Source organism: Fusarium poae, chromosome 3 (assembly GCF_019609905.1).
Source record: "Fusarium poae strain DAOMC 252244 chromosome 3, whole genome shotgun sequence".
In the NCBI taxonomy this organism is placed as follows: domain Eukaryota; kingdom Fungi; phylum Ascomycota; class Sordariomycetes; order Hypocreales; family Nectriaceae; genus Fusarium; species Fusarium poae.
The window spans coordinates 2,018,843-2,035,483 of NC_058401.1; the positions used below are offsets into that span (position 1 = coordinate 2,018,843).

The 16,641-nt window shown below is 47.7% G+C and overlaps 3 protein-coding genes and 1 non-coding gene across 4 annotated transcripts; 3 read left to right on the forward strand and 1 right to left on the reverse strand.

Annotated features, from left to right (window-relative positions):
- Positions 1–557: 557 nt before the first annotated feature.
- FPOAC1_008083 (uncharacterized protein) lies at positions 558–4,187 on the forward strand (the record flags this gene model as incomplete). Its single annotated transcript, XM_044852529.1, has 1 exon — positions 558–4,187. The coding sequence occupies one exon, from the start codon at positions 558–560 to the stop codon at positions 4,185–4,187; it is 3,630 nt and encodes a 1,209-aa protein (XP_044705199.1).
- Positions 4,188–5,435: 1,248 nt separating this feature from the next.
- Positions 5,436–6,479, reverse strand: FPOAC1_008084 (uncharacterized protein; the record flags this gene model as incomplete). The annotated part of the gene is made up of 1 exon (XM_044852530.1): positions 5,436–6,479. One exon carries the CDS (start codon positions 6,477–6,479, stop codon positions 5,436–5,438), a length of 1,044 nt encoding a protein of 347 aa, XP_044705200.1.
- Positions 6,480–13,105: 6,626 nt separating this feature from the next.
- On the forward strand, positions 13,106–14,542 carry FPOAC1_008085 (uncharacterized protein; the record flags this gene model as incomplete). The annotated part of the gene is made up of 3 exons (XM_044852531.1): positions 13,106–13,238; positions 13,289–13,548; positions 13,922–14,542. The coding sequence occupies 3 exons, from the start codon at positions 13,106–13,108 to the stop codon at positions 14,540–14,542; spliced, it is 1,014 nt and encodes a 337-aa protein (XP_044705201.1).
- A 1,358-nt stretch (positions 14,543–15,900) lies between these two features.
- On the forward strand, positions 15,901–15,972 carry FPOAC1_008086. The gene has a single exon. It is a non-coding gene; the product is annotated as a tRNA-Gln (tRNA).
- Positions 15,973–16,641: the final 669 nt, after the last annotated feature.

A 16,641-nucleotide genomic window follows, 5' to 3' on the forward strand; every position in this document is an offset into this window, starting at 1 on the left:
GAAGATCAACTATCCCTGCTCGTACATGCTGCACCTTCTTCTTCCTAGCCTCTCTCTTTCTCTGCGTGCTTGCGTGGCTCTACTCTCTAACACTTTGCTTTACTGCTTGCTTGTTCTTCCTTAAACATCCAATCTAAACCTGGACACGACCCCATCAGTGGCCTATTCTCGAGGCCCTCTCAACTATTAGCAGATTAACCAACATCGAAAGCTTTGACATTTGTGTGCAGCACGCATAGAGGCCCGAGACATCGCTTCGAGACCCTTGACCATTACATTCCCCGGGAAAGCGTGCGACGATCAGCAGGCCACATACGACATTTGCTGGTGCACGCTCACCTTGCAAACATCAACCACATTCAACGCAAAGGAAGTTGGGGGACAGTGAGGAAACAGAATCAAGGCCAAATCTCTAGAGCTCTCGAGCTATACGGTGACGAGATGGTATGAGAGCTCAGTAGCTACCTACGTCGGCGACAATCCCATGCTTCGAGGCGGCAGCATCAACCACAGCAGCCTTGAATTAGCAGACCTGCTCAACACAACAAAAATTCATCATGGCTTCAACACTCATACCCAGCAGACCTCGGTCTACACAACTACAGCGACCCATGACGACTAGCACAACAGCTCTCCTCCTCTTTTTTGCAGCCATTCCTTTTGTATCTCCCGTTGCCGCGCAATCATTCCCATATGTGCCCACGGAAATTCTCATGCCAGATCCTACCTGCATCGACGGCAGCGTACCTTGCAGTGCTCCGGATTTAGCATTCATCTTTCGACAAACAGCCTCAGGCAAGGTCGAGTTCAGATCTCTCAACTTTTCCGCCAGTGTGGATGCGGACGAACCCACACTCGATCGACCCGCGGGTAGCACGACGTTACCTTTTCTCGACGATGAGCCCAAAAGTACTGCGTTTGGCGCTGCAAGAACGGCGAACGGCTCGGTCCTCGTGTACGCAGGCGACTGCAAGACTGGCATCAGCGATGTATGGAGCTTCGACTATGAGGATGGGGGCGACTGGTATCGCCGAGGTCTCAAAAACAGCAACGACCGTCGTGCGCCTTATTTCCTCGGCGGCACTGTCGCTTTTTCTTCCAGTCTCGCTCCCGAGATGGACCAGCCTACTCTATATACCTACGGTGGGATGTGCGAAACGCCAAAGTCTGGAGCCACGACAGATTGGCAGAGCGATGCGAACTATACCAAGACGATGCTGAGAGTCGCACCGAATGACGGAGATACTTATACTTCATACAAAATGAGCGTAGCATCCAGCGGCGGACCGCGAACACCAATTGCTGGCTTTACTCTAACTGGTTTGACGCCTTCGATGACCAATAAGTCTGGTACCGTTACGCAGCAGATGAGTTATGTGTTATTAGGAGGACATACCACAACGGCTTTTATCAACATGAGCACAGTCGCCGTGTGGAACTTGCCAGCCGAGACGTGGAGCTATGTAAACATCCAAGCTCCTAACGGTGATTTCCCAAAGTCAGATCTTGCTATCAAAGATACGAGTGCTCAGTCCAAACGAAGGAGGGCGGCAGCTACTGTGGATAATGTCTACAGTCGTTCCGGACACACTGCGACTTTGAGTGAAGACGGAAGCTCCATCATTGTCATTGGAGGCTGGGTCGGTGATGTCAATACTCCCGCAGAACCCCAGCTTGCTATCCTTGAGATGAGCGAGATTTATAGCGGGTGGCAGTGGAAGATTCCGGAGAAGCAGCCCGATTTCAGCGGAATCTATGGCCATGGTGCTGCGGTGTTGCCAGGAAACATGTTGATGGTCTATGGTGGATGGGAGACGTCGAGTTCTTCAAGTCGAATCAAACGCCAGGCCTCGTCGGGTTCCCTTCGCTTTTACAACATTACTTCCGGGTCATGGGGATCTAGTTACACGAATCCCTCTTCCGTGTCTTCGTCGGACGAAGAGAACAATGCCCCAACGGATAACGGCAAAGGATCCAACTCAAAACGCCTCGGTCTTGGTCTCGGGTTGGGCTTTGGCATTGCTGCTTTGATAGGCATCATCATTGCCGCCTTGTGCTGGTACAAGAAGCGCAGACGCCACATCAACAACCGAGACGAAGCAGTCCGGGCGCTGTCCCAAGATCCCAACTACTACCACAATGACTTTCCCGAGATGGCAGAGAATGACCCTTGGGGGCTCGACAATACGGCTTGGTATGGCCGCGGCCCATATCCTATTGGAGAGAGATCACTCGGCTACGAGTCGATGAGAGGCGCTCGAAGCGGAATGCCTGGACTTCATATTCCTCACAAACCTATGTCGAGACCGTCGCGCGGAGGTTATGTGCCTACAGCGGGGAGCTTTCCCGGACCGATTCACCCGATCTACGAGGATGAGGAAGAAGAAAATTACCAGAACCGAGGTTTATATGACCACGTTGCAACGCCCACATCCGATATTCATTCGGATCCTTTCCAGACTCCAGTTACCGCTACCGGCCCAAACAATGTGCCGCATCCCATATGTCTTACTCCTGGAGGAGGTAGAGCGTCAGCTACACCTAGCCCTGAGAATCGCCGTCACGATCCTGAGGTTCAGGATTGGGTGACCGAGGTTGATGCTGCAGAGGGACTACTCGAACGCATGAACAGTAGACGGAGCCAACATAAGAATGCCCAGAACGTCGATGCCGCAGACAGCCCTGCACGAATGAACAGCCGTCGAAGCCAGAACCAAGGGAGCTTCGGTCACAGCCAGGGCCGTACTTCCCCAACGCGGCATAACTCAACACGGTCCGCTGCTCTACGAGATGACGAATCGCGAAGCGGATCTAACTTGTCCGAATCGGCACGAAGCGCAGCCGAGAGCATCAAGGCCAAAGCACGACAACTCAACCCCCTGGCTCCCGCATTCTTGATGACTGGTGCCGAACACCCCAAGCCTGGAAGTTCATCTTCCGATAGCTACAATACTGCTCACTCATCATTTGGTGCTCTCCAAGCCGAAGGACCTTCGCTCCTTATGGGGGATCGAGGTCAACGGTATGATGATGATGAACCTTCCTCGCCGTCCAAGTCAAAACCACGTAGGGGGTGGTTGGGTTCTCTCAGGAGGGTGTTTTCAGGGGCTAGTACCCCTCAATCCTCCCGTGAAGACATGTCTGGAGTGCGACGTTCATTTGATCAAGAGCCTGTGAGCGGTGATTATGAGCCCGGTCTGGTTGGTCTGCGTGGCGAGCTTCTTAGAAGGAAGAAGGGTCGGCAAGACTGGGAGGGCCTCGGCCCCATACCGCAAGGTGCTATGATGTCCGGAGGGTCGGGAGCTGAGCCTGGTACCGAGTCTGACTGGGACATTGAGCGAGCTGTAGAGCAGCGGTTAGTTCAGGTCATGTTCACTGTTCCCCGAGAACGATTACGAGTTGTTAATGGCAACGAAGAGGGGAGCGATCGTGAGGATGAAGATCTGATGAAGCCGCATGCAGCAGAGTTGGTCGATCCTGATGACGAGCATGATCTATCAAGGGACGAGAGCGTTCAGGAGAAGCACATGGAAGCTGGCTATCAGCACCCAGCTCTACGGACTGTTGATGAACCTCAAAGACAGGAGGGCAGTTCTATGTCTGAGAAACAACGACTTGTTCAGGATGAAGAAGAACGAGTAAATGATAAACAGCGATATGAAGAGAAGCAACAGCTCCTCGATGAGAAGCGTGCCGAGGAGAAAAGACTCGCAGAGGAAGAGGCCTTGCAAGCACAGCAGGAGGAGGAGAGAGAGCCGATGAAGAGACAACAGCCACATCAACCTCCTCCGCCAGAAGAAGAAGAAGAACCACCGACATCAACACTACAACAGCCTAAACCCTCACATCTCCAACCCCGTCCTCTCTTCCATCACCGTGCTCCTTCACCGGCAGACTCGACATCTCCTTCCCCCTCTCCCACACCATCTCCCAGCCGTCCAAGCTTCCACTCCCGGCGACATACACGCGGCGATTCGAACAACTCGGTGGGCGGCTTTCTCCTCCCCGAGCTCGCTGCGCTAGAGCCTCGCTTTTCACATTCTACGGATCGTTCCTCGGGCATCTTGATGGAAGCGCAAGCTGTTCCGCTAACTAGAGAACGAGCGAGGACGCGCGTCTTGGCCATGGTGGATAGCTTTGAGAACCTAAGTCGTGAGAACAGCCCGAGTCCCACAAGGTTTCAATAGGGAGTGTAAAAAAGGAGAGCGGATTTCGGAATCCTATGAATTGATTTGGCATTTGTTTTTTGTGCAGGGTGTTTTGGGTGTAGGATGACGGGATTACATTTGCTATGGCTTTGGCATTTTTGGAAGTTTACAGGAACGAAGGATGTCTTGAATGGGAGATGTACATATGAGTTGGATGAAATAAAACCTCGAAACTATACAATTGTTTGCTGTGACTCTGCTCTGGTTTGACTGATTAGGTATAATTTATATAGGGTTGTCGAATGTCGACAGTCGTTGTTTCTTTGGACTACGCCTCGACTACGCCTCAACTACAGCCCAATATTGAACGATAAGTCAGGATAATCCCTCTTCATATCGAGATTTAGAATGCCTGCGCCAGATAAACATGCAATTTAAGCATGTCCATTGCTTGTTAGCCCATCAACATAACTCAACCACCCATGACACTTGTTGTCGATCTTAAAAGCAGTCATTAACGTCATGGCCAAAACAACCAGGGGTGCACAGGACAACGCAATTGTGTTTATTCAATCGAACACGAACTCTTCACCGGGTCCGGAATAGTTGAAACAGAACAGAAATCGGAACAGGGTACTCGTATGATAAACACAGCTGAATCGAACGCGTACGCTGCCTTGATTTTTGGTGTTTCTGTCCCTGACGATCTTATCTTTTTGAATTCACTCACTACGCTTGGTGAAACGCATCCGGACGCCACAGTATCCACGTCCCCAACAATGCAGGGGGTGAAAAGGGAAGACTTGAGTGAAAATCTTCATTTTGGAAATGTCAATATTTGAAGCAATGCAATCATTAGACAAATTTCTGATTCGCTAGAAATGGGAAATTATATGACATTGTTCAGATACATCATCTGTTAGTAGTTACACGTATGGGTGTGGGGTATAAGTGAGACGCCAATATTGGCTAAAAAAGCTTGACAATGATACAAAGACAAAGTGACCAACAACCTGGTTAATGTTTTTATGCTTGTTTTTAAATCAATGACTTGTTCCGCTAGAATCGACCTTACTACGCAGCAGATAAAGGAGACCAGATAGATACCTACCTCTCTCTAGGTACCTTGTGGGAACCAATTAACACGATGAGATCCAAGGTAATTTCTACTCGTATAATTAACTTGTGATGATCTGTCTATATCCAAGTATACTCACTTCTCTTACGTAGACGACAATCCTCATTTCTTCCTGCAGCTTCTCGTCCGGGGTATCCGCTTGCTTATGATTATTTCTTTAATGACTTGTTCCACCGAAGGATGGCCTCAATAAACTTCCGTCCTGGGAAATCAATAATGACAATTCCGGTGCGGCTCGTGTCTGGGTTCTCTTCAAAATCCTTGATCCATTGGCCCGTCATATCGTTCATCCCAGTGACAGTGCGATTCATTGGTCCAGCTGCAGCTTCGATCGGCAAGACGCCCACAGAAGCTGAGATATGAGCAAGATAGAGGATCTCGTTGTCAAGAGGTGCTGTTGCCGCTAGCTCTAACGCATCACGAATCGCAGTCCATTTCTCGGAAAGATGATAAATGTCAGGGATGATCCACTTGTCTTCGAGCACCATCTGAGGACCCTCCCACTTGGGACCATAAGGTCCTCCGTGCCTAGTTGGGAAGTTTTCAAGCACAAAGATCTTGGAGCGAAGTTCTCCGAGCGTTGGCAGGGGAGCAGTAGAGCTGTAGTTGTAGAGCCTATCCCCAAGAGGGTATTGGTTGAAGGCATCTTCAAATGACAGTGTGTTGTTGTCTCCAATACGGCCACCTTCCTGCTTGAGTCGCATAACAATAGTCTCGGATGGATTCCTGTCCAGGAAGTCGTTCATGTAGCTGATAACATCCTCGAAGCTGAAGCCAGTGTAGCCGTTGGCATGGTAGATGTGCAACTCATCGTCGCGCACACGAGCGCGGATGTCAAAGTAACGAAGACCCGCTTCCAACTGCATTGTCAAATTCCAGTTCTGACACTGCAAGACCTCTGTTTCTATCTCGTAGGTCATGGTATCGTGTGTTCCAGGTATACTGAGGCTCGTGAGGTATACATCGTCAGGGATCTCAGCCATCCAGGTTGGGTTGTGAGCCAAGTCAGCATCAAAGCTGTAAGCGCTCGAGTAGCCGCGATAACAGTTGCCATATACCAGGCAAGGCGCAATGGAGAAGAGGAGATAGAAGAGACACATGATGAAGAATACCATGGCTCCGATGGTGGTGGGAAGACGTCTAGATCGATTGACGGGACTCGAGAGACCGCGGAAGCCTGGTTTCGCGATCATTGTGTCGGGTTGATAACGAAGGTCGAAGCCGGAGGGGCCGGAGGGGTTCTTCTGGTCGGCTAGTCACATCGAAATATTTACAAGCGATTTGGAAGGATTCTCAAGTCTCGTGATATGTCCCTAGTAGTATAAAATGCGGTGTGTATTGATAAGAGTACGCGCAAGCAAGGTTGATGTTGATGTTGGCAAGGCTGATGATGCAAGCTTCACAGGGACTCAGCCAAGGCGAGATGACATCGGTCTGGGGAGCTCTGATCCTTTTGCGGTAGCACCTGAGACATTGGAGGCATTTGACTGGTCAAAGTTGAAAGCAAGCATTAACCCCAGACAAGACATGACAAAGCATTCCAGCTTTGGTTACCCTATACCTGCAACCATTCGAACTCGATTATTTTCAACTGTACCTCTCTACAACCCAAGGAATAGTCGAGCTACTGAACTCATATCTTCACTAAGCAGAGGCTTAGTATACTAGAACGGATTGTTCCTACAGTAACTCAAATTGAGGCTCTGCCCCATAAACTACCCATTATTAAGATCTCGGCCGCTTCCCTCAAATCGAGTGATTAGGTGGGCCTAGTTTTTGTCCGCCAGAACTCAATGCAAGTGGTGTGTAAGTCATGACGCTTGAGAGACGTGTTTGAATGGCGTAGGTAAGCCCAACAAGTCGATGAGGCTACCCAACAGAGCTTATGTCGTGTATTGAAAAAGTCCCGCAGTCTTGTAAGGAGGACGAAAACCTTTCGTTCAAGTTGGGTCTTGTCAGTTGACACATAGAGGGTGTAGTGACACAAGTGTTGCATATGAGTATGGTATAGTTCGCAGCTTCAACATTCTCAAGATATTCATAAAGGGTACACTAAGCGGACGGATGAATTTGATTCCTCTACACCCTCACGATGCGATGCATATGAACCGATTGCCGCGGTGGCGGGCGGCTTGCAGATGGATGGTAGACCCTGAAGTTGCATTACCCGGTTAAGCCTGTGATTTGCTCACAATACTTCTTCAAGAAACAGTCCACGTAAACCCGTAGACATCCTACGTGCAGCAAAACAAGGTTCGTCGGCTAGCGACAAGGCAACTCACGTCTAAATCAGCTGTGCTTCGTAACACCGCCTCGAAACGAGACGTTACCAAATGGCCACAGTACTTATTTAACCGTGGGGGGTTGACATGTACGAATCACTATGGAACTTGCCTAGTCCGTCTGGCTTACCATTAGTGAATGTTAAGGTTTAACAGACGGAGCCTCAACTTCAGAGACCACAAGGTACGGTTAGTGACAGGTAATCACGATGTCAGCGGCCAGAGCGATATGCAAGGAAAGAAAGACAATATGGCGGTCTTGGTCTGTACCATGCATGACAGCCTCGGTTGACGGGCAGATGATGCTGATGCTGTTACTGTACATCTTACCACGTCTACGGATGGTTACTCTTGAAATGCAAGAGGCTGGAAACGCGTGAGAGACATTATAAACAAAGACGCACAAGGTAAAACCCCAAGGAATAACAAACATTAATACCTCGTCCCCCAGCCTCCAACCCGCAGAAACAACCCCCCACGTAGTCTAGTTAGTTCAGTTGCTTGCGTGACTCTTCTCCAAGCATGCACAAACACAAACAGCCGAGAGAAGAGGAGAAAGAGGGGTTTGTGTTATTTTGGCTGGGAATAGTGTCGCAGAGTGAGACATTACGAAGCGACTTTGCCACGTCCGTGTTCAAGCTCAAGCTTAAGCTCAAATAATAAAAAGGCTTCCTTTTTTGTGTGTCGAGAGGAAACAAAAAAATCAACACGATTACGCACGTAAGAAATTGGATAAGGTCTAGCTTCGTAGACTATTGGACAATTGGGTTATCAGAGAATGGTAAAAGAAAAAAAAAAAAAGAAAAAAAAGAGGGTGTAGTCGTTCGCATAGACGAGGTTGCAGTGCATTTTGAAGTGCTTAACTGCACTTGGCGGCAGTTCGTGTTGGTCTCGGAGATGGTGTTGAAGTCGGATAGTGAACTACAAAAGATGGTGGGCATCAAAAGATAGACTAAATCATCAGGGTATCAGAAAAATTAGCTACTGGAAGTGTGAGAGATGAAATAAGTTGGGTCAGTTTATGCCTTTTCGACTATGGGTTTTGGTCTACTTATTTTTGTACCCCAAGGCTCATGAGGCCAGCTTTTCTGTTACTTACCAACAAATCTATTGGTTAGGAGTTCCTTGGTGATAATCGATCGATGTTATCGCACAGGTGCCAACTTTTGCAGAAATGATAACTATGGTGTCTTTTTTCTGACAAGGATTATGCATGACTGCCCCAGATTCCAAGCCAAGGTTCTTTGCTATTGCACGAAAAAACGGGAAGCTTCACGAACGACTCGACTGACTTTGCATATCGTACCATTCGCAAGGTTCTTAACGTGGGATAGGCGATGATGTTGGAGGGGGTCAGCAAAGCCAAACCTAACTTGAACAGAGCCAGAGCCGTATTTGTTGATTGACTTTTTATCCAAAGTTTAAAAATGTTACCCTTTAACTTGCTTGTAACCTTGAGTTGGGTACTAACTGGCTGGGGTACGCGAGATAGATCGTTACCTGGCCAAAAAAGATTAGATTGATGGAGATGGAAAATGCCTAGTCTGATTTCAATGGAATCAATGAAACGATCTGATCTGTCAGTGACGTCGAGAATGGCAAGGGAGAGTTTAGTCAGTGGGTTGGTCGAGTTTCTTTTATTAAATTGTCAAGGGTCATGGTATGATGGATCTATACGAGAGCGGGGAGCCCGTGACTCCTCTCGTCTCGTTTATGGATGCAAAGTTTACAAGGGCAAGGCTGAGAAAGAGACTCTCGTTAATGTAATGGCTAAATAGATGCAATGGGTGCAATGAGATCCGTTCATTTTGCAACACCTCTTGGTCAACATCTGCCTACCAACTTCAATATTTTCCCAAGTCCTTGCAACAAATGAATGTACCCCAGTCCCTCATCCCTTCTGCGGGTCGGCTCCAAAATGACTGAAACAACAGAGTCCTCGAGAGCAAGGATTCTCTTGGACCTCGATTGGAGAGCATTCAACCTGTTGGTTAAAGTGGACCGACCATCCATTATTCTCGCGACATGGTAACGCTCTAGGTAAAATCCAAGTTCCAATGTCGATCAAACAATCGATCTCTAAGCAGCAGAGCCAAGATCTCTCACTAGTATTAATGTACATAGTCTACTTGTGTACACACATAAAGACGCAAAAAGGGGCCGGAAATGGCCCGTTATGGTAGGTGGTCTATGCCACATTCAACGGTGCGGCGCGCCCAACTCAGGGACATAGTTAGATAACTAGCACAAGTTTCTTTTCACAAACGAACGAGCTTGGACAAAGGACAGCAGAAAAGTCGAGCTGTAATGATGCGGGATGCACGGCAATGCCATGCCCTCATTCTGTCGTCTTGAACTCTGAGAAACAAAATTAGGAATGGTGCCCATCCAACAGAGCCGCTAGCTTCACAATATCGTATTCTATCTAAACTCTTCTCAACTTAACTTATCGCGCGTGAGTGGGAACGGTGGAGTCAAAACAAGATGATGGAGGATTAGAGGATGGGGTCTACCAAAAAAGATGCAACCGTTAACCGAGTGCTTAATTCTGTCTTGTCTCTGTCAATGTCCCATATTCATTCAGGTTAGACTCGGACCAATACAGCACAACACACTGAGATCGGATTTTGGGTAGAGCGCGAATTACTGTCGTTACTACTAGTGACGGGTTCAATAGTCACTGGAAAACACCGACATCAAATTCAGAGGCCGCCATGTTTCAATCATGTTGTTCTAGCGAGTAAATATCACCTCCGCCCGTCATGACTAGAGAAGCGGGTCGATGAGTTTCATCTTCTTTTCTTTTGCTCGCAGTCGAGTCGTCATGCAAGAATAGCCTCATGAGGAAAATGTAGAGAGATATTCAACCGAGATACAGAACTCATCCGGCTTGTGACGGAAAAAGTGCCAAGTATTGATGCCACTCCGGATAGTCAGTTGCCGAGAAGAGGAGAGAAGTGAAATGGGTGGTGAGTGACTCGATTACTGTATCCAATTTCAATTTCAATCTTGCAATCACGTAGCGGCAAGCCATAGTCAGAGTCAAAGGCCAAAAGCCAAGCCCTTTAAGTCGGGTCAGGTCTAGGTCAATAATTTAATGTCAGGAACCGTAGCAGTAATGGCAGTAGTTAGATATCAGGAGGAGATAATATCTGGATAAATCCAGAGAGACGGGCAGGTAACTAATGCCTAATACAAGGATCACTTCATAATGCCATCTCATCACCACCACAATTCGCATCCAAGACCTTGAATTGCGATTGTCGGACGGACCAAGCATTCACTCCGCGACAATTACAGTACCTCTACATTTCCAATCAAGATCGCCGTTCGTACCCTTGTCCAGGGCCCCATGTAGATCCCACTCCCTCTTCTCCCTGACCCTTGCAACCTCTACACGACATGGCGCGACACGACACGCCCCCCCTCCTTTCATCCCACCGTGATAAAACATACAGAGGGGGACAGCATCTGTCAATAACACGCATGCGCTGGAACCAACAGCTTTTCAGCGCTGGAGCCTCCCCGTGGTGACGACATTGGCTTAGGTTCCTTGCGTTTAGGTCACTTCAGGCGCCACGAGTTTTAGTTTCTTGGTACGATAAGGGGGGAGAAAACGAAACGAGGGTCCATCTTTATTTTATTCCATTTGTCCTTTCACAAGTTTTCTGTCGTGTTGTTGCCTGCGCTGGGTTGGGCTCAAGTACTTTGTTAAATCAGATCAGATCAGCAGAAGCAAAGATTCAATGTCAGGGATTTCGTCACAGTGACTCGGACAGTGAGTGCGTAGACAGCTTCATTTATTACTGTAGTCCTGTTGGCCAGCAACAACGCGAGAATTGCTTACCTCAGGCAATTTATTAACTCATCTCTTGAGTCGATCAGTTCTAGCTCTTCTGGCTCAGTCAATTTCTTTCAAGTTCCTTTCCTATCACTCTCTTTTTGTTCCTCTTGATCTCTTGTGCACAATTGATTTGTCCATTCATTCATTCCATTCCATTCCATTCAATCCGTTCGTTTTATCGCTTCTTGGTTACAGCCTCATTTACAACACTGTTTACTCCAAAAACAAACGGCCACTCACTTTACGCCGAAATATTAGCTTTGTCGCGCGCGTTGGCCTCGGATCACTTTCCTCCCGTCCATTTTCGACTCGTCTCTTTGGTTCTTTTCAATACGTGGAGCTCTTTGTCTGCCCAGCCTTGGCTGTCGAGCTGAGAAGAGAGTGTTGAACCTTGCCTTTCTGGTCACACGCCCCTGCGATACATTGGACGGGTACGTACTGTACCAAAGACTTTCACTGCCATACGGAGTGTCGTATGGATCGCAGCCTCCAGTGCAACTCCATCCAGGTTCTTTCTCTACAGTAACAAGGGATCAACTCAACTCAAGTCATCTCATATCATATACACAAGGAGAAGCCATTGAACAGACCATCGACAATAACTAACCCAAGGGTACGAATATTGCCATCGTCAGGAATCATTCTCTCAATATTATCGACTCCTCCCTCCGCCGCTATTCCCGAGCTTTCTCAAGTCAGGCCAGATCTGGTTAGAAGAACTATCCTCGTCTTCGTTCTTCCTTCCTTGTTTCCCATCCCGGTCGCTCCTGCCGCCGTCCCTCCACTAGAGCCCGGGACTACCGTGCTAGGTACAGATACCTACAAGGCTCTTACCCGATCGGTCTACGCTAGTCGCTACTTCCTTCACACCTTTTTCCCTTCCAGTCTCTCCTTCTCGACCTCAACTGCAGTCACCTATTCCAATAACTCTACCTTCTTCCCCCCAGCCTCCCCTACTCGTACTCAAATCTTCTCACGATACCTATCTTGCTAGCTGGAGCTTGCTTCTCTTTTTCCTTTTACCCGATCGTGATTCTCTTTTTTTGGATTGTTGGGTTTTTCTTGGGACGATTATTGATTGGCATTGTTGAACTTTTCGGATCGTATTGTATCGTATTGTTGGCCTGGGATTTACGAGGATTGCCTGATCGACAAACACACGAGCATCAACACGAAGCTCTTGATTTATCACTGCTACCGACTATCGCAACTATACTTCGACATCGGCATCGACGGCTTTGACAAACCCGAGATATCGTAACCGACATTGCTACCGAACGTGGGCTCCATCTCCGAGAAGCCACCCTTCACTTTCTCGCCTTTCAACCAGCGGGTCACTTGACTGTGTTACCTTGCTCGACTCGAATCACGATTGACGATACCGGCTGTCTTGCTCCGAAAGACATTTATCCACCCCAAGATCGCACTGGTACCACTGCATCCTCGACGTCCGACGTGGTATGGCTTGGAGCTTCTAAGAGTCTACTGCGACCGTGTTGTGTCGTGATTGACCTGCTTCATCTCTGTCGCACACGACTTCACATGCTCTTTTACTGCCAAGTTAATTGGTAAAGGTGTGTGACATTGGATCACGAGTTTGTCTTTCTTCCTGCCAGGCCAGACTCGTTTCCCCTCAGACCAACAAACTCTAACCTTGACCTCGGTGTAGTTTTCGACCAAACTCATAACCAACATGTTTCCTCCTCTTTGCAGGAACGCCCAATCCGCGGGTCTTCTCTTCTTACTAGCATCAACATGGGCACCCTTGGCTAACGCCCTGGATATCAACTACTGTGCCAACTTCAACACTGGCGAGACTTCCAGCAGTATGTAACCCTTCAGTCACCAAATCTTGACGTTATCTAACTTGAGACAGACTACAGTATATACCAGACCAACGGCCTGTGCCATGATCACTGTTTCGACGATTATGCCTACGCCATCACTCAAGGCAAGCTGTGCTGGTGCTCAAATTATGCCCCCGTCAAGTCGGTACAAGAGAGTAATTCGAAATGTGATACTCCCTGTCCCGCATGGCCCAAAGAGGTCTGCGGTGGCGACGGTGTATATGGATATATCGACCTTGGCAACATAGAGCCATCTGGATCCCGAGGACCTTCTCCCTCATCAACCAAAGTAAGTACAATCCTGTGATATGATTATGCTTTGTGTTGTGATTGCCTTGCACGTTGTGATCGGACAAGTGTCTGCCCACCAGCTATCCACCTGTATAATCTTGATCCACCTGATCTCCTTGAGTTTGGTAAGATTCCACGGCTTAACAGGCAACACTCAGGCAATATCAACTACCATGGCCGTGTCCAGAGTGACTGAGACGGTACAGAACACAGTGACAGTGAAGCCGTCAACCAAGTCGACATCCACGTCGACAACCTCCACGACGCCAGAAAGCTCAACTGTATGCCTTGCCTTTGCACGCATGTTATTCCAACTCGGGAATCTGGTGATGTGACCAATATTTCTGGACAGAGACTGACTATAAATGTAGACCGAAGAAGACCAATCCTCAACTGAAGCCTCCGAGACCAAGGCCACTTCAACCGATGAAGAAGAGGCCACCTCGGCTAGCGTGACAGATCAGCCATCGTCCATTGTGCAAACTGTCACTGCAGGGGGTACTGTCAGGACAGTGACTGTTTTGCCGACACAGCAGACGGCTGGAACATCGGCAAACGAAAACACATCTGAGACAACTGACAAGAGTGGACTCGGCACTGGTCAGGTTGTTGGCATTGTGGTGGGTGTTATCGCTGCCGTCATCCTTGCCGCAGGCGTGGTCTTGTTCCTTTGGTTCCGTCGCAAGAGGCAGCAAAACGAGCAGGAGGCTTATCGGGACGACCCCAGTATCCGAGATAGTTCCTCGGGTATTGCTCAGCGACCCGACATGAGCACAACCGGTGGCTCACCGATTGCATCAGCCGCCGCAGGCAGTCGCAACAGTACTCTGCAGGTTGATCCGAGAATGGATCCATTTAAGCAAGGCCTGTACGTCCGAAGCGCAAGTCACGAGAGTATCAACACTTTGCGCGACGATCACGACTATTCGAGGAGGATCCAAGCACCCAAAGTACTTCGTGCAACCAACCCCGATCCAACACCGGAACCTTGACCGAAAGGGTTTCGGCAATGGATCAATGAAATATGTTCCACACGAGAGGACAAAAGGCCACAGCTGGCCCATGAAGCACACGAATCTCACTTTCTCCGGCTCACATTTTCACAACCTATGGGGTTTTTCTTGCATTTCGAGATACCAGGGAGGCGTTGATATTTTACATGGGGGAACGGGAACACATACACAACAGCACAAGAACGAACACTCCTCAGTGACGAGTGGGTCACGGTATGGGTACATACATGAGCGGGTTGAGCGACTGTTGCTTTGCACAGCGCTATTGGTAATGTCATGAGGACATGAGCCGACTGCTTACTTTTCGATTCAATCTTATATTTTACTGCATTACGACAACGGCGGCCCCGACTAAGCAATCTTGGTAACATGGAAATGGATGGATTGTCTTTGCGATTAATCTTGGTTTGAACAAGTTGTACGAGCATCAGTGTTGGCTTCAAAGTCTGGATATAATATGCAGGTCGCCGTTGTCAGTTTGGGGTCACTTGATATGTACATAGAGTTAGCATGCATGGGCAGACAGGTTGGTGGGTGCAATAGCGACCAAAAGTATACTTATTTTCTTGGTCTGGGAAGATGTCGGGCGTTGCCTGATGAGTGGTTCTCAAGGATTTGATAGTACAATTTAACCGATCACTGGTTTGGTATTATATGGTTGTACTGTGGCTCAACGATTGTGATGTCTCTATCTGTCTACTTTAGATTAGTCTTGTGATAGTTGTCTGAGCCTCTCATCTACTCAACGTACTCTCAATGGCCGTCCAAACTTGCAAGTTGATATCTAGATTGGGGTTTTGCTCGTTTTATGTTTGCGCCGTGAAGCTAAGAGGTTTACTATCACAATACATGTATGAAGATAAGGAGCTCCAAGAGACCTATATTTCGTGACGAGGCTGCATCTTTCGATCATTAAACTTCAAGGAACACCCACATCAACTATCACAATACATCGTAACCCAACTATATCTGTCTGCATTAATTGTCATTCAGCACAACACACTGAATATTGAAAGTAGCATCGTCAGTGGCTTGAGCTTCAGTCTCCCCCAACGTCAACACCATGAATGTACTTGTAACCACACCGTTCAAATAACATGAGTATTTGATGATGAATATCTATTGATAGTCAAGAGTGTAATCAGCCGGCGAGAGAATGTCAATCGTGGGACTGGTAACCTTGATGTAAATATGGTATAGCAAATCCGATAGCATCAACAATCATGGTTTTGACTGCAAATTCCGAATTGATACAGCGAAGAATCATGGTTATGACTGTAAATTCCAGATCGAGTAGGTTATATTTCCTAAATCGGACTCGACAGTCATAATCGGTTGGTTTCGTGGTCTAACGGTTATGACTGCGGATTCTGATTCCGCCAGCGAGGGTTCGACTCCCTCCGAGACCTTTCATTTTGCTGATTTTCTTTATGAGTTGTGGAGTAACTCTGGGCCACTACTATTTTTTTTTAAACAAGACCGATTGTCTGGGCCATGGGATTCTAAAGCTATCTCTGATGTAAACTATTTCTAATAAGAACATAGAAATTGAAGCCTCTATATGTAGAGAGATTGTTTAATAGACTCTGTTCTATAGAGGAATTCTTTCTTTTCCGAGTGGGCTACAGAGTTGTAGGTATATTGGTGCGTGGGCAGATCCAGTGCAAAATCATCAGTGTGACAAAACGTCAAAAGTATTTTTTTCAAGAGGGTACGACAATTGAGTTATCGAAAGGGAGTGGACATCAACTCAGGGTTGAATATAACTTGTTTACCTGCAAAACAGGATTGCTCAATCATTTCACGTTGGCCCACACTGAGTCTCAGTCTAACCTGGACCTTGAGCTCTGTTCTACCTCTTAACTTAAAGACACTGGCATTATCGTTGTGATGACCTTGTTAATACTGTTTTCACCGGTTGAGTTATAATATTCAGTTTATACCACAAGTGCCAGTAACTAACTGCATTGTCCGGAGTATTTGACAATCTAATATCGTTCATGACATAAATGTATTAAACACAATGAGTTGTCAAGTCCTTCAAAACCAGTAATAGTTTATCCTGGCCATTTGGTAAT